This window comes from Antennarius striatus, chromosome 4, assembly GCF_040054535.1.
Source record: "Antennarius striatus isolate MH-2024 chromosome 4, ASM4005453v1, whole genome shotgun sequence".
Lineage (NCBI taxonomy): Eukaryota > Metazoa > Chordata > Actinopteri > Lophiiformes > Antennariidae > Antennarius > Antennarius striatus.
Window position 1 is genome coordinate 3,122,600 of NC_090779.1, and position 21,357 is coordinate 3,143,956.

At 43.9% G+C, this 21,357-nt stretch overlaps 2 protein-coding genes across 3 annotated transcripts in view; both read right to left on the minus strand.

The window, feature by feature from the left end:
• cmip (c-Maf inducing protein) overlaps positions 1-6,450 on the minus strand; it is a 42,511-nt gene extending 36,061 nt beyond the window's left edge. Inside the window, exons 1-2 of one of the 2 annotated variants that reach the window (XM_068312177.1) lie at positions 5,984-6,450; positions 5,479-5,888 (exon numbers count right to left, since the gene is read on the minus strand). In XM_068312177.1, coding sequence (XP_068168278.1) covers positions 5,479-5,796 — 318 coding nt within the window. In that variant the 5' untranslated portion in view covers positions 5,797-5,888; positions 5,984-6,450. Of the gene's footprint in view, positions 1-5,478 lie in introns of both variants that reach the window. The other variant, XM_068312176.1, reaches the window with a different exon arrangement.
• Positions 6,451-10,523: 4,073 nt separating this feature from the next.
• Positions 10,524-20,921, minus strand: gan (gigaxonin). Its single transcript, XM_068313789.1, has 13 exons — positions 20,783-20,921; positions 20,151-20,391; positions 19,883-19,997; positions 18,934-19,284; positions 17,645-17,713; positions 17,418-17,569; positions 17,065-17,186; positions 16,862-16,974; positions 15,752-15,901; positions 14,763-14,899; positions 13,708-13,842; positions 12,675-12,784; positions 10,524-12,599 (listed from the first exon to the last, which is right to left on the minus strand). Exons 2-13 carry the CDS (start codon positions 20,330-20,332, stop codon positions 12,427-12,429), a joined length of 1,809 nt encoding a protein of 602 aa, XP_068169890.1. The 5' UTR covers positions 20,333-20,391; positions 20,783-20,921; the 3' UTR covers positions 10,524-12,426.
• Between the last annotated feature and the right edge of the window lie 436 nt (positions 20,922-21,357).

Below are 21,357 nucleotides of genomic sequence, written 5' to 3' on the forward strand. Positions count from 1 at the left end.
GCTGCCCTCGTTTCCCACTGAAACCACGATCAATAAAGACTGACTGATACGCCGTGGAGCTCACTGCGACCAGAGCCACACTTAAAGGCTGAATACTAATGGACAGGTTCCTTTTTACAATCATTGTCTACAAAGTGGACTCACACATAAGGATAAAGTTCACGCAAGTCGTGCTTCTGAAGGAGATTCACGACTGAATTCATAAAAAAAATCGAAAATGCATAATTAATTCAATAACGTTCTTCAGAAAGCATATTAAAATGAAAGAAGACGTTCTGACCCAATTAATGTAGAATATTCTTGAGGAATTAAATGTGTTTTAAAAAATACTTTAACACCACCTAGATTTAAATAGGTCTAAGCAGAAAAATAATAATACCGTACACATAAAAAAGAAAATATTTAATATCAAAACTAGAAGATTCAAATTCTACAAATGAGAATTTATAAAGTCGCAGAGATATACTGCATTGAGATTTCAGAACCAATTTATTTAATCTACTACATTGTGATAAATAATTCAATCAAATCATAAAAATGACCATGCATGGAGGATGATGCAATCGTCACCCCACTCTTCCTCCTCTTTCAGTCACTTTAAGATGGAAAAATGAGGATTTCATGCTTGTATTTTATGGTGACCAAGGATTTTTTTTTTCCTGATAACTAAAGTTCGTATTTCTCATTGTTAGAATACTGTTGGGTTGCTGTCAGCAGCAGGGCTCATGGACTAGAGTAGAAATTCACCAGTGGTAGAAGTTACAGAAATGAATAAAGCTTGCGTGTAAATCATAAATGCCTTTATACGTATACGTAGACAATTTGTTATGCCTTCTTCCATTAATCTGGAGGTCCATCTGATCTAATCTACATGTATAGCACTACCATAACTCAGACGGTGATGTGAAAACACTGGGAAGTGTAACAGGAGTCACTCGCAGCTGCTTTCGGTGAAAAGTTGGACATCCAACAGCGGACGGACAGATTTAGCAGCCAGCAGGTGAACGTAGCGCTGCTGTTAGCAGCTGACGACCATATTTAACCCCTGGATAGACGGGGGCGCCCAAAAACAGAGCATGTGGTCACCTGATAAATACGTTCAGTCACATGGACGGAACGGTGGAGCCAAAAACATTCTTTTACATTTAAGTTATTCAGCTTTCCTTCATTTGTTTTAAAGGCAGATGGTGTCGTGTGTGTCAAAGGTCACACTGTGGATAATGTTAGGGACGGTGATGGATCCATGTCGGTTTGGTTTTAAACACGACTGAAACCATTCTGACAATTTTGAAAATAAACGCTCAAATATTTGAGATCAAGCAAATATGTGAGTTGTGAAGCTTTAGTGCGGCGCACCAGGCTTCAGAAGGGTAAGTCACGTACAGCTGGGTGTGTTAACACATACAACATCAGGCCTTCCAGGCAGTAGAAAACATTTAAATTATGTTAGAACCTTAAGATAATCTGTCCCGTGGAAGAGTCTTCTTTAAAGTACTTTATCTCAAGATAAACAGCGTTGTCACTTGGTTAGAAGTACTCTTTTATGACATAATGCTTCATCACACAGTATTACCTACCCAGGCATATTTCATTTATCCAAAATTCAATAATTTCAGTCACTTCATTCTCATATTATACCAACCAAAGTTCAGTTCCATCTGAACTAGAAAGCCTTTGGACAAAACAGGAACAAAGACAATATTTAACTGGTGTCATCAGAGATTTCTATGGTGACAGAAAAAAGTGAAGGTCCAAATGTGGGTTAGGTGACTGAATTACATCCAGCTAGAATGTCTACATGCAGTAGTACCTCAAGATGTGAGTGATTTTTCAAATGATTTTTAACAAGGTTAAAACATCAGAGTGGTTTGGTGGCGGCGCTCTGGACATATTCAAAGTGGAAGACTGCACATATTTTCCAACAATCGATGTAGTTCAGGGTGAGAGAGACGTTTCCTCTCCTGCTGAGTTCATCCGCAGACTGACCAGAAACATCCGTGTCCGTCTGGACATACTTCAGTCTCACAGAGCCGCTCCTTCTTCATTCACAATCCCTTTCTGGTCACAAACGTGGCCTCATCTGATCTCCAAACCTACAGACCCTGGATCCGTACACATGGAGACGATTGATCTGTGGACTTTCAGACAGAAGATGCTACCTGAGACTGTTTTCCTCGGACTTACCCAAGTATTAGTCCACACCCTGATTCTATCTGGTTCAGCAATTCAGCAATCCCATCAGAAAACATTATTATCAAGAATAAGCCAGGAGCGTTTCCATGCTTATTGGATTACTTCCAAAGTTCAAAATGCTGGTTGGAAAAACAAACGATGTACGTGATCGATTTATGTTTAAAGATAAGAAGTTGGAGCTCAACTGTGAATTGATTCTTACGTAAAAAGCACCACTTTTAGTTTTCCTAAGAAGAAATTATCTTTCTTGTTCTTTTTTTTTTTTTTATTAAATGAAAGGAACGCCGTAAAACTGTAGCATCAACTTTAGATGCTTTAACAATATGCACCGCTATTCTGTCGCTGGTCAGAAAGGAAACAATCCCCGGGACGGACGAAGGCTCAGGAAGTGGAGGTGGGTCCAGTCGGAGTCTTTCCTCCAACAATAACAGTCTCTACGACATGGAGCAGCGCCGTAAGCAAATGAACACACTCCTCTAGTGTGGGTGTGATAGGCAAACATCCAAAAAGCCTCTAACAAGCGGTGTTGATAAAACAATGGGCTTGGCCTCATGGAAAATGTCAAAAGTGTTGATAATAACGCACGAGAAATAAAGGCTCGTGTTGTTTTGTCATTATTCTGACGAATTGGTGACAATTACAATTGATGACTGCCGACATGACTCCAGCTGTGGTTAATGATTACACTGTGGCCGTGGCTCCTCCAGGCTATGGCTCTGAAGTGTGAGATACTATTGCATCATCCTTTAGAAAATAACAAGGATACAGGCCACATGTGTCAAACTCAAGGCCCGGGGGGCCAAATGTGGCCCTCCATATCCTTTTATGTTGCCCGCGAAAGCATAAAAGGTCAGAGTGTCTAAAAATAAATAGGTTAAAAGTGTGGTTTGACCAAAAACTACATTTCCCACAATGCAGTAGTTAAGGCCAGTTTAACTCTGACAAAAAAACGTTGTGAACAAAGTTAACGTCCTAACTTGTGTTTGATGTTATTTTTCTTTATTGATTGATAGTTTGATCCTTGATTGATGGAGCTCTGTGGGTTTAATAACCTGACAAATTAAAAGGATTCATGTTACAACAGAGAAACAAACAAACATGTTTTTTCTATGTAACAGTAACGTTTGTAACCTGATATTAAGGAGTAGTTACGTTTAATAGTTACATTTATACATTATTATTATTATTATGATTATTGTTACTATCATCATTATTATTATTATTATTATTAATTCTTCTAACGACATACAAGCTTCATGCCCTGATGGGGCCCAGCAGACGATCAGCTGATCACCAAAGAAGCTGAACTGATTGATTACTGGCTTAATAATCTCATGCCCTTTGAGACATTGCTTGTGAATCTGGGCTATATAAAAATAAATAAACTTGAAAATAAACTTGAAACTTGAAACCCAGCATTCAGATTATCAGTCAGTATTTTCTCACTTGTCTCTCAAGATTCATTTAGCATCAGTGACATTTAGAGCTATCTCTCTACATGCTGCATTGTCATAATGCCCCCCCCCAGTTTATCCTATACTATAGAGATAAAATAAACTGAAATAGATCAGCTGGTTATCATTCTACTGTTATTATCACTGCGCTACAGCCTTTGTTACACTGACTTTAACTACAACGAATCATCAACGGATCGCCTTCAGCTGTGAGTGTTGCTAGGCAACAGGCATGACACTCGGTGAAGCTGGGGTAGAAACACCCCACAGACCAGATCGTCTTATTTATGAAATTCTACATTCTGTGGCTGATGATGGTCGAGGACGGAGATGTTGTTGCACTGATGCTCCTGCCCACATCGTTTGATGCTTCACTAATCAATTGTCAGATCAACATATCAACATAGTGGACGACACAAGGGATTAAATGTGGAATAGATATATGGAGCAGAAAGAGGAAAGAATTTATGACAAGAACCTCAGAGTTGCTGAGAACTGTGCTTCAAATCTTTATTGATTTGATATATTATCAATTATTCTTCTGTGATTGTTAATACTAATACTTAGAAAACTTATTGGTCCTGACAAATCAACATATGGGTCATGGAACGCTCCGCAGCTCAAGCAATGGATGCATTTAGATGGAGAAAGAATTAATTTATCATTGTTAAAAGTAATTCATGTTAAATGCATATCACTGCATAATAATAAAAATGAGACTTGTGACCTCGACCTCCGATGACTCCTGTGTGTAGCCACAGACATAAAAGCTCCTAAACGGACGGATTCACTGGGAATCAAACGTTCAGTGAGAAAACATGAAGTCACTTTGGGTTATGCCCTAAAAAACAAAACCATCCACCAGAATGAACCTACTTCAAGCTGTAACCATGGCAACAGAAAAAAATATTGAAAAAATATATCAAGAATCCGTAAATAGCAGAAGGCACCACTGCAACTGTTTCGTGTGTGTGTAAAGTTCCTTGAAAGGTGATGGGTAGAGGGAGGGGACATCCCTGGAGCCCCCCACCCCCCAACGTCTGTGGCGGGAATATAAATAACCAAACCAGCACCTCTGTCCACTCTGCGCTCCCACGAACCAACACACCATTAACACGCGTACTGGGCTGATTACAGTACTTTCCGTACTATAAGGCGCACCCAAAAGCCTTTAATTTATCAATTTCTTATAATCCAATGTGTTTTATATAAGAAGAAAGTTTTAAAATAAACCATTCATTAATGATGAGTTCTCAGGTGCGATTTATAACCCAGTGTTTTATAACCCAGTGCACTTTATGTATGAATTTTTTTAGGCCATTCATTGAAGGTGCGCCTTATAATCCAGTGCACCTAATAGTGCAGGAAATACTGTTATTCCCTCAATTTCTTATAATCCAATGTGTCTAACTGTTCTGACCAAGAGTTGAAACCTTAAACTGAACACTGAGATCTAGACCCAGGCGCCCAGCGGCTTCCACCGGGGGGGGGACCCCGTGCGCCCCCCCGCGGCGTGACAACCAGATGATGAGCTGCACACACGGAAGAGAAGGCAAAGCCGGGACGCGGGGCTCCAGGCCGCCGTGATTATCTCCAGAACGGCCCGTGATGGTCGTGACCCCCCCGCCTGCGCGAAAACTGCGTCAACAACTAAACTAGTGCGTAATCCGGTGCGTCCGAACCGGAGGAGACAAACATCAAAGCTGGCTGTGGAATGCGAAACGCAGCGTAATCCGGACGCACACACACACACACACACACACACACACACACACACACACACACACACACACACACACACACACGGAGGAGGCCCCGGAGAACCACTCACCGTGGCGGAGGTCAGGCTGCTGTCCGTGAGGGAGAGGTGGTGCGGCTCCCACCTCCGCAGGAACTTGGTGGTGAGGATCTTGCTGAGGAAGGTGCGGGGGTGTTTGACCACACACACCTGGATGTCCCCCTCCTGGAGGAGCTTGTATCTCATCCCGCTGCTGCCGCAGTGGTTCAGGGACCTCTTGCACGGCCCCGCGCCCAGCTTGGTGTTGTTATTCCCCTCAGACATCTCCCCCAGCAGAGGCTTGTTCTCCTCGCACTGATAGAACTGGTTGTTGTGCAGCTCATTGCCCCCACCGCCGCTGTTGAAATCCATAGCGCAGTAATCCAACAGTTTATTGTGTTAAAATGTCAGGCAGGAGCGGGGGGGTGGGGGGTGGACGAAGGCGGCGCAGCGACACAACAATCCTGCATGTAAATAAAAACCTGGATAAGGTCGTCGGGATCTAGCTGGGGGGGGGGTTGTGAATGTGTGTGTGTGTGTGTGGGGGGGGGGTACCCACCAGCCGCTATGACACGACCTCGGTTACTGAAGACACACCAGGACAGGCGCGTAAAGGCCCCCAAACAAACGTCCTTACGGCCGGCTGTGGAGACGCACGACGCGTTTAATGATTGCGCGCAAATAATCCACCGCGTCCCTCTCCGCACAATGCCCCATGAATCGTCACCACGGTGCGCGTCTCGCCTTCCCTCCTCCGCCGACGAGCTATTCAATATGTTGGGGCCATGGCCTTATCCGTTCCATCCGCCCCGGTGCCTCACAGGATAATCCAGCGCCGGGAGCGCAGGGGGATTACGAGAAAACGTCGGGAATATCCACTGGCGGCGAGTCTGGAGTCGTTCGTGGGGGTTTTCTGGTCATTACAGGCCGGCTGGCTGTGTTTCCTTTTATTCGGTCTTTTCCCCTATCTTCGTGTAAGGCAGCCAGCGCTCTCCGGCAGCGGCGCGCCGATTGGTCCCTGCTCGTTCATGTGATACCGGACTGACGTCAATGGGGAGGCGAGCGGATGAGCCGTGCGTCTTCTGCGCTCCACTGTCTACCAAGGGCGCCCCCTCCCCTCTCTCTCTCTCTCTCTCTCTCTCTCTCTACACATACACACACACACACACACACACACACACACACACACACACACACACACACACACACACACACACACACACACACACACACACACTAATAGAAGGAAGGCGCAGGGACTTCCAGCGAATAAACCTTTTTTTTTTTCTTTTCTTTTCTTTGACTGGATGTGATGCAGCTGTCGCCACAGAGGGAAGAAACAGTCAGACCCAGGATTTAACAATAAATTCGACAATAACTTGGAAGTCAGAACAAAGATCGAAAGTATTGAACCGAGAGACGCGCAAGAATGCCAGAGTAACATCTGGTTTATTATCAGATTATAATCCGATGATCTTTTATCACTTTTATCAAAGTGAAACTAATCTCAACTAAATGAAGCCCCCAAGAGATTAATGAGGTTTCCTCGTGATCAATACTATTACCTAATGATTGATTTGTTATTCTCGCTGATGCGTCAGTTTCTCCAAGGACTCGTAAATCTGGACGACCTTTAGTTCCCTCTGAGCTTCATGATGGAATCAGATGAGGCAACACGGAAAGAAACTCATCTTCCTCATAGCAGTGACGTCATGACTGACTATCCAGCTTCACTTAGTTCATTTTCTGTTTTGGATGAGTCCAACTCCTTTTAATTGTCAAAGAACACAATCTGGGTTCAAAGTTTCACAAGAGATGCAAAGAGCAAGTTTAGTGTCTTCATTTTTAAAATATTTTTCAAATTTAATTCAGTCAGTTCAGTAAAAAAAACCATACACACACACACACACACACACCATGTAGAACACACAGACACACAAACACACACTAAGGAAACAAAAGAGATACAACAGTTCAATGTAGAAATCATCCCTCAGCTGGAGGGATGCTGAAGGGGGTTTAAGAGGATTCAGTTTCATCGTAAAACGTGTCAAAAAGTCATTATAAAATTATGCACACATTAAATCAACTTCTTTAATTGATCAAAACATCCACAATAAATAACTAAATTGAACTTTGACCTGGTGTGAAACCCCAGAGGAGGCTGATTGTGGCTTCAACACAAAGACCCACGGCTCACCAGAACAGTCAGCCCGTGCTGAATCACCACAGACCAGTGTTTCCGCTGAGACATGATTCCTCTTGCTCCCGCTGGTTCCCAGGGTTATTAAAGATTGGGTCACTGGCTGACTAACAGATCCCGTCAACGTACGTCCACACCTTTCTACATCCGTCACGCTTCTCCAGAAAGACGAGTCGCGCTGGAAGCCATGAGGCTCATCGTGTGGAATGTGTTTCTGGAAGCATTCCAGCAACCACCTTCACCGTCAGCCTTGAAATCACTTTAATAAGATATCAGGGAGGTGTTTTCACTTATCTCCTCCTCACATCACGAACACGTCAGATACCATGCTTTTTTTTGTCTATTTTAAATGTGCTTAGCTTGACTCTTCATCCTGATTTTGGTCGTCGGGCCTCCGCTAAGTCCAACGTGCAAATGAAATGTAGACGACAGGAGTTAGGCACACGGGCGTTTGTGTAGCAGGAGCAGGAGGACAATTTGTGTTTGTGTAGACAAGCCTTGAACATTAAACGTCAGGATCTCACCGACTGGACAGTGAGATCCAGACAATAAACTAAAACAAACACATGAGACAGAAGTTACTTCACAGACAGTAGATTTACTCATTTTAACCAAACTGAACGCCTCACAAAAGTCAGATTTCCAGGGACTTATTCAAGTTACAAACATTACAGTTACACTGAAAAAATGTGTCTCTGTTCTAACATAAATCCTTTTAATTTGTCAGGTTATTAAACCCACAGAACTCCATCAATCAAGGATCAAACTATCAATCAATAAAGAAAAATAACATCAAACACAAGTTAGGACATCAACTTTGTGCAAAATGTTTTTGTCAAAGTTAAAATGGGGTGAATTACTGCATTGTGGGAAATGTAGTTTTGCTCAAAACCCACTTTTGACCTTTTTATTTTTAGACACTCTGACCTTTTATGCTCTTGCGGGCCACAATTGGCCCCCGGGCCTTGAGTTTGACACATGTGATGTATATCAGACACAAAGTGCACACAAACAGCTAAACCACTGAAGCCTGCGGGGATGGACCGGCTTCAGACGCGGAGCGGCTAACGGGACGGAGCGCCACGCTGATGCAAACCGACACGCCAAAGGAAATAAAGAAGCCGATGAATTCAATTTAGTGTGAAAATTACAGCCTTAGCTTTTCAGAATGACGTGTAAATTCTAAAGCACTTGTGTCAAACTAACGGCCCGGGGGCCAAATGTGGCCCACCACATCATTTTATGTGGCCCGCAAGAGAACAAAAGATCAAATTAAAAGGATTTGTGTTATAACTGTGTAACTGTAATGTTTGTAACTTGAATAAGTAATAAATTCTGAATTATTTAACATTAAGAAGTGACATTTCATTGAATTACATTTAGGTTAGTTACATCTGGCCCTCGTTTGAAGCGCATTACGGATCATTTCACCTGTTACACAGTGGAAAAACATCCTCCTTCATGACAACGCTGTCGTGGGGGCTCCCAGGGGCACGAGCCCAAGAGAGGGAGGCTTTAGAAACACAGGTGTGCTGAGATGCAACAGTTTGCTCAGAATATAAATGAAGAGGGAACAGAAGCTTCGCAGCTTCTCATCTCCAGGGCCCCCTCTTCACGACAACAAGCGGCCCGGCGTCACGCCCTCCGTTTCCACACGTCTCCACCGTTACCTCCTTCAGTTCATCTCAGGCCTCGTCTTTTTACCGTCCCACCCACCAACCCACCAGAGGCAGAGTCCTTCATGTCCCAGCTCCTCCAGCGCTTCAGCCAGAGCTCTACTGTTACCGACGAGTCCCAACAAGCCCCGCAGCCTGACGGCCGCTGTGACGACAGACGAAGGTGAAAGATGAAATGTAGGGATTGTAAGGTGTGATCGAGCCCGACAGATCACCGTGTTAGATATCAGTCACTTCCCTCTGAGACTGGACACACTTATCGGCTGCTAATCACACCAACCGTTCACATTTTCTGCCTCTGCGTTTGTGTAGATTATTAATGCTATCGAATGGTTTGCTTTCCATGCAGCTATGAATGTGAAGATTCATAGTCACTCTTAAATTTTTTAAATCAAATGAAACAAAGATTTAATAAAATAAAACAAGAAAAAACCCCCCCACTAAAGGTTAAGATTTTAAGAAAATAATTTCAAGAACTGAGTATTTAAAGGGTTCTCCAAAGTAAAACATCTTTTCCAAACTGAATTAAGCAAGAATTACTTATGAATTAAGAGTACATTTGGAACATAATTGTGTCGTGTCTCTCAAAAGTTGCGCAAAATTCCTGTAATTCTTGAAGTGGAAAACCCTGAGGTGCAGATTCTAGACCGGGATGACGACACATGTTGTCAGAAAACGTTCTGTATGGTTCAATGAAGAACACCACTTCCATGTATCCTACTGAAAACCTGTGACTTTAAAAATGGGGGGGAAACCTGAGTTACAGCAAAATAAATTTTAAAAATTTTTAAAAAAAAATCACTTTCAGTCAAATATTTCAAAAGTCAATCTTTCTATTTTAAGGATTATTTTCTTGTCTGTGCTTCATTCTTCCACAAAGTTTTTTGGAAATCCGTCCTCCAGTCAAATTTCTTCCAAGTTAATGTTGGATGCTTCCAGTCCTCAGAGGATTTTTACAAATGATGTTGTTGGCCTTTCAAACAGAGCAGTCAGGTCAGAGCATCAGTCCGGACCCTCATCATCACATCCAAATGTGTGCTTACACAAAACATCTGACGCTACATGAAGCGGTTTTTACCGTTCTAATTGTGAGACAGAAACAAAACACCAACTGTTTGCAGATGGCAGCATCGAGGAAACCCGATGGAGACACGTTTGTACCATCGGTCATGTTTAGATGCAAACAAACAAATAAACAAACAAACAAACACATATCCCTTTGATCACTTTGGTGTTTAATTTCCTTTTTAGTGCAACTTGTGTGATAGTTGTGACCAACACATTACAAAAACGTCTGCATGCATCAGTTATGAACGTACAAAGCTTGTCTTTCACCCCCCCCCCCTCGCCACCTTCACACCCAGCCTTTGTTAAAACCCAATTTCAGGTTGAGAAGCTAATATTTTCCCTTATGATGCGTTCGAGTGCATCACAACACGTCCAGTCATGAGGGGCTGGCGTGTTTAGGACACAGAGCAGCCCCTTACCTCCATCTATTTACTGTCAATGAAAACTATGGAATGTTCAGACTGACGCAAAAAAAAACCAGGGGACCTTTTCTCAATCCTCTCGTTTCACGTGAGGATTCATGTCATCTTCTGACACGCTTGAGCAGCAGTTATGTCTTTAAAAACGCTAGAATTTGGGTTTGTTGGCTGACGGTGGATCACGATCACACTCGTGGCGTATTTACAGGACTGACGCCGGCATTAACTTTAGTTGCTGCTCAGTGATTGGTCAAGCTGATTGTATTGTGAATGAGCAGGAGTGTGAAACGACCCCAGCAGAGGAAGAACACGTAGTAACACATTCAAGTGTGAAGTCATGTTAAGGACACGCAGGTAGGTGACGTGTTCAACACTTCACATGTGATCACATACAACACTTTCTCTACCATAATGGAGTGTAGTACGTATTAATGGAACCCTTTGCATCATTAAACACACTATTTTCACGTAACCATAATATAATATACTATAATATTGCATGTTCTCCCCGTGTCTGTGTGGGTTCTCTGGCTTCCTCCCACCTCCAAAAACATACGCTTCAGGCGAATGAGTACTGTGTGTGTGTGTGTGTGTGTGTGTGTGTGTGTGTGTGTGTGTGTGTGTGTGTGTGTGTGTGTGTGTGTGTGTGTGTGTGTGGGGGGTGGTGTTCTGCTGCTGGTCGTTTGTTCTATCGTTCAGTCAGGTCCCCTCAGTGGGTCGGTCCTGTGTGAACGCTGCTCCTGAGCTCAGGACGGACAGCAGCAGCTGTAGCGCGCACACACACACACACACACACACACACACACACACACACACACACACGCAGAACAAATAGGGTGACAGGATGCCAAAGCTGTGGTGAGTGCAGAGCCAGGTCAAAGGTCGCCAAAGCAGCAACACACCCCAGCAAATGGAGCGTCACTCACACCAGCATCTATTTCTGAACGGGCCGGGCGATCTCACCATCAACAAGGCATTCTGGGAGGAGTGTGTGACTTGTATCAGTGTCGTCTGCTGTGATCGTGATGTGGAAGGTTCTACACAACCAGAAGAAATAATGGAGTCCAGTTCCCCTGAATATCGTGTGATGTTTTCTGAAGAAACCAAGTCTTCAAATGTAAGAATTCAAGTCCGACATGAAGAACCAGCAGATCGCTGGCCGACAGGCCGCCACAGATTTCAAACAAAAAGTAAAATCAGTGCTTGAAAAAGACGAACCGGGACAGCGCCTCCGTCTGCAGGCCGTTCTGTCGGTACCAATCTTTCACAGACCTCACACTAGGATGGGATAGAGCGTTACCGACGGGAACCCTCCAAGAAAAGATTTTCTACACATGATCACGTGTGAACAATTCATTCATATTCATATTATCCCTCATGAAATAATGTGGTTGTTAATTCATCAACACTTTAAAATCCTCGATCAGGCAACAGATTACAGATTGCCATAAAATAAAGTTGTCATGTTAAAAAGAAAAAAAATATTTAGAATAAAAAATGCACTTAAAACCCTTAATGTTAAAAAGCTTTTTCCCAGAGGAGAGTCTGAGCCCTCAACACTAGGGACTACTTTACGTTCGTGTTAATACGCCCCGTAGACAGCAGCTCGACAGTTGGTGTGAAGTGTGTAAAAGAGTCAGACGCGGATTCGGAACATGCCCTGGCTCAGCTGGAGGCGGAACAGACGACAGTTGGCGATGCGCAGGGCGGCGCAGGCCGTCTTGGAGAGGTCGCTGGCGAGCATGTGCTTCGTGCGATGCCACGTCCCGTTGCTGCGGCGGAACTCCCGGATGTAGTCGAAGCTGGTTCCTGTAGAGGAGACACCAAAACGTCACGTTCACAGGTTCACCAGCGGGGGGACCCTCAGAGCGGCCGTCTACCCACCGGTGTCCAGGTCCCCCACCACGTAGATGCTGGCTCCGATGGGCACAGCGCCGTAGACGAAGGACGAGCTGGTGTGGATGCACAGGTTCTGGTCGTCCAGGAACATCCACCTGCATCAGGTCCACACACACACACACACACACACACACACACACACACACACACGTATTTAAAAAAACATCACAGGATTTCATGATTATCATAAAAATGGAGGATAGGTAGGTTTAAATATTTTCATTGACCGAGTGATTCCATCATTTCTCGTCTTCTCCATTATTTATGTCCTCGACTCCACAATCAAATCAAATGAAGTCAAACCTCGAGACACAACTTTAATCCGTTCAATGAGTTCATAGGTCAAACAACATTTTCCCCATTTAAAATAACTAAAATCATTTTCATTCCAGCCTTGTAAAAAAAATCCCCTAAATCATATCCAAAACACATTTTATATCAACCAATAGACATTCAGACTTTACTATAATTAATTATATAGAAGTCACGAGAACACAAGAGCTACGTCTTTACTCCACCAACAAGAACGAGAGCCGGTCTCACTGATGACGTATCCATCCGCCAACTCGCGGTGGTTTCCTGAAGCTGGACTCGTATCTCAGATTTTTGCTCGTATGTCAAACAAAAATATGGACGGAGCGACAACTCCTATCTCAAATAACTTATAGGTTGAAGTTCTACTGTACCTGAGAAAATCATCAAAAACAGGGAAAATATCCTGATAATAAAGAACGTGAAAACTTTAATCTAAAAAAAACTAAAATACTTTTCCACATCGTTCCAAGAATAAGGTGATAGTCTTCAAAACATGCAGGTATTGATAGAAATATAATTCAGACTTTAAAAATGTCCGAATGTCTATTTATTGATTCAGTTTGTGTGTCGAAGGGTGCTCGTGGTGACTCTTTGTGTGCTCGGGTCATGAATGATGTTTAAAGCTCAATATGGAGACCATGAACAGACACAACCACAAACCGGCGCAGGAACACAACCGTCCAGACAGCGTGTCTGCACTGACCTCCTCATCTCATCGTGGTAAAACTCAGACTTGCAGGTCATCATCTGTCGTTGCTCTGGGTTGTCGTTCTCTTGGCTTCTGACGCCTCCGAACACGTAGAGCTCCTGGCCGACGCCACACGCCACCGACCCGAACCTGAGCGGGACAACGAGGAGGAATGGAGGCAACGGACATACGGATAAAATTGACTATTTCAATACGTATCAGCGTTCAACATGTTAGAGCTGCCTGCCCCCCCCACAAAAAAAAACCTGTTTGGATCCAGTCAGGCAGATCAGAGGACGACTCAACATTCAGGAATGCTGCTTCACATTTTCTTTCTGGAGATGCGATTTTAAATCAAGGCTTTGTGGAAAAGTCGAATGAGAACAAAACGATGAACAATAGTTCAACGCAGATTCAAAATTTAAATTGTTCAGTCAAATTTAAGTTAGAAAATCTTCAGTGGCTTCAAATTGTGTGAATTTTACTGTCGATCACAAAATGATACTGACAGAAAATAGAAGCATCAGCAGCTGATCGACACGTTCAATAACTGAAGGCTGTTCATGACAGATTAAACAATCTCTTAGTATCAGTAAAAAAAAACTTCTAAATCATCAGATTTTGGTAACGATACAGATTTAATACAGCTAGAGGCGACGCTATAAAGAAATCTCTTTTAGCTCCGCTTCAAGTTGACACTTGAAAGCGGAGCAAACACAAAAGGTGACGCTCCGAGGCTCGATTTTAACTCGTTGGCGTCTCCACGTTTCAAGCACACTCGTGTGAACCGAAGGAATGGGCGTTGTGACTAACAGACTGGACACGGCCGGGCGATCTCAGAGACACGCCCGGGATTCGTCAGTGGAGGGAAGGACGAAGTCAAAATGTAAAACTGACAATACCAGTGCAGCCATAACCACGTCGCTGCGTCTGGTTTCCTGTTGTGCAACGAGGACGAGGCTCGCCTGCGTGGACGACACGTGACTCAGATGTTCTGACAACACCACAGGTATCGAACGGCTTGTTTGTCATCTCATAAAGTGACATCCTTTCCTTCCTTCAGTCTTTACCTCCTCTCCTTCAGAGGACAGAGACCCGTCCACTGTTGGGTTTTGACATCGAAACACTCCACTGAGTCAAACAGCTTTCCGTAGGAGCCCCCACCCATAGCATAGATCTTCTTGTTCATGGAGGCATAGCAGCCGACCTGAAAGAGGAAACAAGTCGCAGCATGTGGGTTCACTGGAGAGCGATGTGCAGCAGCCTGGAGGCCGCTCTGCTGGGCCGCCAGCCCCCCCCCGGTGGTGATGATCACACTCAGAGCGGATTCATGTGTGACAGCAGACAGAAGAGAATAAATAGAGTATAAAACAACTGACGTGTGACACATTTACTGCTAAGGATGGGCCGTGTGGTTTGTGCTGATCGTAGCCGTATGTGCTAAATGTGCTAACTTCTTCCAGCTGAAGGTATGACTCGATTACAAGAGCGCCATCTAGCTGGTGTTTGATTACAAAATAAATCCAACAAAACTTTTGGTTTTCACAACCAAAGCATGCACTTTCTTAATCGAGCCCTTTATTTATTTTTATGTTTCTTTAAAGTTGCTAATTATGATAAAATAATAATTTAAAAAAACTGACAAAATGACAATTTAAAAATCAGTTTATGGGGTTTTCTCATTTCTACAGTGTGTTATCTAATAGCAGATTAAACAGATGTCCATGGAGGAAGCTACAAATACAATAGTAGCACAGAGTCATCCTCATGGATGAATGATGGTGTCGTGTTGTGTCACTGCTGTAGCAGCAGGAAATACCACTAATGTAGGCAAACTGCACTCATTAGTCCATAAAAACTTATATTGGACACCATTTATAGCAAATTGGCTTGTTAAGATTTTTTTTTTTCATTTTCACCACATGCAACAAGCTCCTCCAGGGGCACAACGTGTTTGGAAACCGTTTAAGTGAAGTTTGTAAAATAATAATAATTATTATTCTGTGGCTCCTCAAAGCTCCTGGTGCATGCTGGGGTGTTGTTACCATGATGTTGTTACCTTGCGGATCATGGTCATGCTGGTCTGTGTTCTCCACGTGTTGACGTGAGGGTCAAACACTTCGACGGTGACCAGCGCCGTTACTTCGTTTTCCCCTCCGAGAACGTAGATCAGACCGTCCACCTCCACCACGCCAAAGTTCTCTCGCCCCTAAATGCAGCATCACAAACACACACACACACACACACACACACACACACACACACACACACACACACACACACACACACACACACACACACACACACACACACTTTAATTTGTCGTCTTCCTTCTTACCGTTTTGTTGTGATTGTTTGTTTGAAAGACCTAAATCAAATGTTAGCACCAACCTCCTCAAGGAGCTCAGAATCCTGTTTAACTTTTGTGTCTCCAACTGTGTTTTTTATTATCTACGTTTTAGGTACCAGCCTGAACCGCCACACATTAACACTCTGATCAACACACGAGTGTCTTATTTTAATGTGTTATTTTAAGTATTTTTAGAGAGTTCATAAATTGTGGAGCTGCTGGATCTGTGTCCAAGCTTTTAGCTGATGAGTGACTCAGAATAGCAGCAATGCTGACACCTAGTGGACAAAAGGTGTTACAACAGACGAGACAGGATGAAGCTGTAACATGGCTGCAAATAACGCGGCTCCCCAGTCACTGATCATTTATCCTGCTTAGAAAAATACAGCAGCGAATTCCAAATGGAAAAACTGGACATTTTCAGATATTCTCAGCGGCTACTAGACATGCAGATTAAGAAGAGATTATAGTGAACTACAAAATACAAGACAAACTGTGGGATGAACTCCACATGAAACACTAACCAATGGATGAACTCTTCAAACTAGTTCCGTGAAAATGCGTACAGATTATGGAGGCGAAAGAATTACTATATAAATTATTATAGAAATTATATAAATGAATTATTAATTACTATAAAGCTATTATTACGCAGGGAAAGAAAGGAAAATATAGAATTTAGCAGTCATAAAGAAAAAGAAATCCCTGGATCCAAGTCAGATTGTAGTTTCTTTTCTGCTCAAACCTTCCGTCATATTTCATACTAGTCTTAAAAGAAGGAGCAGCCAATCAGTCGGTCCAGAGATGGGTGAAGTATACCTGCAGCATAGACGGTAAGGGGGACCAGGTGTTGGATTCTGGGTCATATTTCTCCACACTGTCCAGGACTGCACGGTGTTCGTCTCTTCCCCCCATCACAAACAGGAAGCCCTCTGACAGACAGGAGGCGGGGGGGGGGGTTAATGGACTTGCACTGACCTGCTGTACAGCAGCAGGAGTTACACTGGGGGATGTGCACCCACCGGTAGTGACCAGGCCGTGGCCGATGCGGGCGACGCTCATGGGCTGCAGCTCAATCCAGGCCTGTCTGTTGGCGTCGTAGAGCGGACACATGCAGCGCATCACAGCGGTCGGCTTCCTGGTTCTGTACACGACCCGAAGCAGCAGAACAGACAGGAAGTCAGTCCAAAAACCACCCAGACTGCTCTGGTGTGAGACCCCGCCCACACTTGGAAAGGATCTTTTATTTGTTCGTCTGTTTCTTTATTAGTCATAAAGTTTATATATTTATTTATTTATTCATTCATTCACGCTCCTCGCCAAAGACGCCGATGTGCTGCCCCCTGGTGGGAAAACTCTGATGGAGGGGACTCACTTGCGATCCTCTCCTCCGGCCACGACGATACACTCTGAGTAGCCTCTGGGTTTGAAGGACGCCAGCAGCGCCTCGCCGTGCAGCTGACGCGCCTCCAGCACCGGCTGGCAGTGCTCCCTGATCACCTCCCTCATCAGCGGCTCCCCCATGGCCTGATGGGATACCATGTCATTACATTTTGCTGATACGATGACGCACCTATCATGTGACCGGCGGCTCCCCCCCACCTGCTCTCTCAGGTAGCCTTCGTCCAGACCGTGCATCCAGACAGCAGACATCACCTCCTTCATGTGAACCTGTGAAGAAAGACGGACCCAAGTCATTCACGCGTGTCTGCCACACACGCATCGCAGCAACACGGCAGTGATCACACGCTTTACGTGTGAGTCTGCAGGACCGATAGGTGAGGTCTGAGTTTTGTGGATGTAGAGAAGACAAACATCCTCCTGTGGGGGGGTACTGCACCGTACGGGGTACCAGGACCTCTGTTTGACTACGGTCGGTCATAATCTCACCGGCTCTGGGCAGTGACTGAAAAAACGAGAGCACGAATACAAGATGAAGAAACGGGTGTAGTTTTTGGAGTGGGGGGGCTCAGCCCTAAAGGTGGGTGTGTTGAGCTGCTGCTCCTTTGTGTTTAAAGAATTTCAATGTGACTCCAATGTTTCCTGTCAGTCTGGCTTTGGAGGCTTTCCAAGGCAAATACCCCCGGGTCACGGGGGTTGCTACCGACTAACAACATGATATCATTATAACATGATATTATAACATGATATTATAACATGATATTATAACATGATGTTATAACATGATATTATAACATGATGTTATAACATGATGTTATATACTTTTATTGGTCTAGTGGTGAATTCTTGATATTTGTGATGCACAGATGTAAAGAGGAGTAAAATGACGTAAACCTGATTTTTATTTTTCCATTTGTATTTATATATATTTTGTTTATATATTTTATATATATTTTATTTTTTATTTCATATATATACTGTATATATATGTTTATATATATTTATTTATTTTATATATATTTATATATTTTATTCATACATATCTATATATTATTTATTTATATACAGTATATATTTACTTATCTAACTAAATTAAAATCTAAAACGACGTAACTCGAAACGGCGTAAGCCCAGGTCTACCTGTACCGGGAACGACAACAAAGTGTTTGTAGGACAATCAGACCGGACACGATTTGGTCTGATGAACATTATTTATCCGTCCAACATGTCAAATAAACCTCATTCATGAAACAGTGATGGCTGGAGCTGAACAGGTAACAAAGATAAGATCATGAAGATAAAGCTAGGTTGTGCCTTAAAACTTTATTTCAGTCAGTGAGCGTGTTAAGTGTTAAACGGTCCATTTGTCACTCACTCCTTCCTCTTCACGCTGACCCTGAATGAAGCGTCACTAACGTCGTGAAGCGCTTACAGGCGCCTCTGGTGGGATTCAGCGCTGTCTGAATAAAAAGTGACTCGACTCGACTCACCCTGCGATCCTCCGGGTCGTGTGCGAACCATCGCACCACGGCCTCCAGCACACGCTTTTCATTGCCCACGTTCAGCTTCTCCATGGCCAGCACCTCGCAGAGCCGGTTCACAGGAAGCTCCCTGAATTCCTCCGTGAGCGCCACGTCGCTAAAGTGCGTCTGCAGGAACTCGGTGGCCACGTAGTGAACGTGGTTGAGGCAGTAGTGCAGAGAGAAGAGCCGGATGCCGATGCAGTTCTCTGCAGTGATGCAGCTCTCTAAGAACTGGCAGCAAAGCGACTTGAGGTCCGTCAGGAGGAGGAGGTCAGACGCCTGCACCATGTCCTGGATCGTCTCTTCACTCAGGACAATCTGAAAAGAACACACAAGAAGAAACATCAGGAACACACTATCTGATTTTTGTCGTGATTTTTGACGAGACGATCCCAATCATCTCGTCTTCGGCCACTTTTTCATTTATTTATAATTCAGTTTATTCTTTTCTTTCCAGACATGTTATTACAGCAGACTTCACTTTCATCAGTTTTGGAACATCGACAACAACATCTGAAAAAAAAAAAAAAATGGGTTGATGGGTAGAAGAAACTGGCTTGTAAAATTCCCGTCCCCTGAATAAACAACATCTCTCTCATTGCAACACACCATCTACCAAGTTCATACACCGAACGTCACATTTAGATTATTTTATTTTGGTACGTAATTGTTTTGAATCATCCATTCAGTCAAACAGACGTGCCTGTTTGCACACGTCTTCCATCAGTTGTTGGAGTGAGTTCCATTTTGTAAATGACCTTTTAGTGGTCCGTCCCGTATGACGTTTCTGCACAAGTTTATGGAGTCAGTGCCGATTGAATTTCTTGCTTACATCGGAGGTGGGAGGAAACCGGGGAACTCAGAGAGAACCCACAAACTCTGCAAAGAAGGGAATCACTGTGCCGCCCCAACTCACCTCACCACTGAAGATGTAGTCCAGGATCTGCTTCATGATGGGCATGGTGACCCCCTGCAGCTCAATCCTGTACGTAGACCCGTCTTCTTTCGGAGGATTGTAGTGCAGCTTGGTCCTGACAGGAATCACGAAGGAATAAGTGATGCGGGAATCTAAAAACCTGTCTCCTTTTTAGTAATCAGGCAAGTTTGACTCATTTTAAGTGAGAAAAAGGTGACACCCATGTTTACAAGGGAGAAAACAGTGAGGGGGTTCATCTCCTGGGCACCTGATGTAGGGGCTGGCAGCAGCCAGGATGTTCTTCTGCACGGGGAGCTCCTCTCCGTCCACCACCAGCAGCGCATCGTGGAAGCTCTGCTCCTGCCAGAAGGTGCGGAGGACCCGGAGGAGTCTCTGGGAATGCTGTGGGTCCGAAACCTTCGCACCGGGCTCACAATCAGAATCTGGCATATCCACGGACAGAACACAACACGGACGTCCTGCACCACCGATCGCCCCGCCGGCTGCTCCTGGCAACAAAACAAACGCACCCACGTGTGAACGCGACCCGACCGTGTCTCTGTAGCCTGTTGTGGGGAAGCGCTGCTGGGACTGTCGTTTAAACCACACCTATGCTAAGTGGAGTGGTCCATAAGGGCTGGGCTAGCACAACAAGCGTCGGTAAACAGCAGCTTGTTGTTGTTGTTGTTGTTGTTGTTTTCCCCCACAGATGACATCATGTCGCGACGCTCGTTGTTAACAAGGTAGCAAAGGAAGAGCAAAGTCCGCTAACGTGACTGATCAGGTTATCCAATAGCTAAAGTTCCACATTAGCGTTGTCTGGAGCCCCATTCTGTATTTCACTCAATTATTTAGACTTATTATGCGTTTGTTTTTAACTATTACGTTATGTTCTCTTACCTTAGTTGTAATAATGTGCTTCAATCCGTGCTGCTGTATCTGTTTACCCTAAACTGAGGATCGCGCCGTACAAGAATGTTGCATCTCGATGTGGTTCAACATGTCATGTACTATGCTGCATTCAGGGTCAAGGAAAATATGGTTAAAACACCTCTCCATGTTAATACATACAGTATTTGTATCGGACACATGCACAACCAAGTAAAAAACAAATGTATTCACAACTGTACCCAAAGCTCTTGTTAAAGCGAGACTATCGAATATTTTCACAGTCACAAGTCTTTTATTATTGGAGCAATTCTGTAAATACAATTCATATGATCTTGAACGCCTCATCAGGAAGGCGGAAGTGTGCGAGTAGACCCGGTTCCAATATTCACACAGCAACCTGTGTGATAGAATAATGGGAAACAATCTGCTTGTACAACAGATATTAACGATATATATCAATTAATTTTGATACGTTAACTATTTAAACTGGGATAGACAACGTGGTTTACCGTCTTAATTGTCTACAGTTTGAAATACACGTACAAAGTGGGAATCTAAACGAAACGGAACGAAGCCATGAAATC

Excerpts from the sequence above, each read along its gene's own strand:
- gan (XM_068313789.1), bottom strand. The coding sequence starts at position 20,332 with ATGCCAGATTCTGATTGTGAGCCCGGTGCGAAGGTTTCGGACCCACAG. Across the intron at positions 15,902-16,861 it reads CCTTACCGTCTATGCTGCAG|GGGCGAGAGAACTTTGGCGT; the intron begins GTATACTTCACC and ends TGCTGCATTTAG. Across the intron at positions 13,843-14,762 it reads TGTCCTCTGAAGGAGAGGAG|GTTCGGGTCGGTGGCGTGTG; the intron begins GTAAAGACTGAA and ends TGTCCCGCTCAG.